Here is a 1,524-nt window from a genome sequence, read left to right on the forward strand (position 1 = left end):
CCCAGCCCTGCCATTGGGAACAGCCCTGTGCTGCCGCCACCCCCCCCGCGCCCTGTCCCGGCAGCAGCCACGCGGCGCCCGCTCCCTCCAGCATGGCCCCGGCCGCCCTCCCCCAGCACCCAACTCCCTTCCCCGGCACTGGGAGGGAGCGCGAGCGAGCTGCTGACAGCTCCTGCCCAGCCCCCCCTGCACACACACATGCAGACATACACTTATACACCCCCCCCGCATATATACACACACATACATGCATATACATGCAGACACACGCACATTTACCCAAGATATACAGACACATTTACACGCATATACATGCAGCGACACATTTATACACACACACATACAAGCATATACATTCACACACGTGCAGAGACACACATACACATGCATATACATGCAGCTACACACACTTATACATACACACACATTAACCCGCATATACATGCAGAGACACACTTATACACACACATGCACTTATACACACATATACGTGCAGACACACACACATACACAAGCACATGCATGCAGGCACACACATATGCATGCAGAGACACACAAATACACGAGCATATACATGCAGGCACACACACGTATACATATACATGCAGAGACACACTTATACACCCCCCCAAACAAGCACATATACATGCACACACATACACACACACACTCCCTCCCCCGCCTCCTGCCGCAGCCGGAGCTGCCCCGGCCCGCCCGGGCTCCACATGTGCAGAGCGACGCGTGCAGCGCTGCACAGACGCGGGGCAGCGCGACCCCCGAGCCAGCGGCGTGTGTGTGTGTGTGTGTGTGTGTGCTGGCGGTGCAATAATGCCAGCCCCAGTAAAGGGCTCTCTCTCCGCCCGGCCCCGGCTGTCACCCGCCCCAGCGGCCGGGAATGAATGAGCGGGCACCAGCGCAGCCCCCGCCGGCCCTTCCCTCCGCCCGCGCGGCCAGGCAACAAGTGCCTGCGGGAAGCGCGGAGCAGCTGGAGGCAGCAGCAGCAGCAGCAGCAGTTCCCCGCGCGGGACGCGGGACGCGAGCCCGCCTCGCTGCCTCTCTTGGAAGGGGCCAGAGGCGCAGGGAGCCGCCAGCTCTGCCACCCGACCCCAGGGGCACCGGGGCTCCTGGCAGCCGGCCCCTCGGAGCCTGGCCACGCCAGGCACGCGCGCACGCGGAGTTTACCTGTACCTGGGTCTCCGGGCCATCCTGGGACTGGCCCCCGGGGGAGGAAGAGGAGGAGAGCGGTGCTGCTGCAGGGCTCGGCTGTCCTCGCTGCTCCCCCCCCCTCCAAAAAAAAAAAAAAAAAAAAGAGGGAAAAAAGTGCCGTGCCGCGGGGCCGGAGCAGCCGGGAGCGGGAGGAGGAGGGAACAGGTTGCGAGGTGCAGAGTCAACTCTGTAAACAGAGATGCCATCAAACAAAGGGCTTTTTTGGACACTCCCCCTCCCGCCAAATCTGGCGCCCCTGCAATGCGCAGGCGCCTCTTGCGAGGGAGGTTGGTCCAGCCCCTGCCCCTGCCCCCGCCG

At 62.1% G+C, this 1,524-nt stretch overlaps 1 protein-coding gene across 7 annotated transcripts in view; it reads right to left on the minus strand.

Annotated features, from left to right (window-relative positions):
• Nucleotides 1–1,458, minus strand: part of MYB (MYB proto-oncogene, transcription factor) — a 33,992-nt gene extending 32,534 nt beyond the window's left edge. For 2 of the 7 annotated variants that reach the window (XR_002099444.1, XM_019527408.1), the window contains exon 1: nucleotides 1,183–1,458. Coding sequence is in view for 6 of the 7 variants with exons in the window: in XM_019527408.1 (XP_019382953.1) it covers nucleotides 1,183–1,412 (230 nt within the window). In the remaining variant the exon portion in view is untranslated. The remainder of the gene's footprint in view (nucleotides 1–1,182) is intronic. The other 5 variants (XM_019527407.1, XM_019527406.1, XM_019527409.1 and 2 more) reach the window with 5 other exon arrangements.
• Between the last annotated feature and the right edge of the window lie 66 nt (nucleotides 1,459–1,524).

This window comes from Gavialis gangeticus, unplaced genomic scaffold (assembly GCF_001723915.1).
Source record: "Gavialis gangeticus isolate Ggan-Ray unplaced genomic scaffold, GavGan_comp1, whole genome shotgun sequence".
Lineage (NCBI taxonomy): Eukaryota > Metazoa > Chordata > Crocodylia > Gavialidae > Gavialis > Gavialis gangeticus.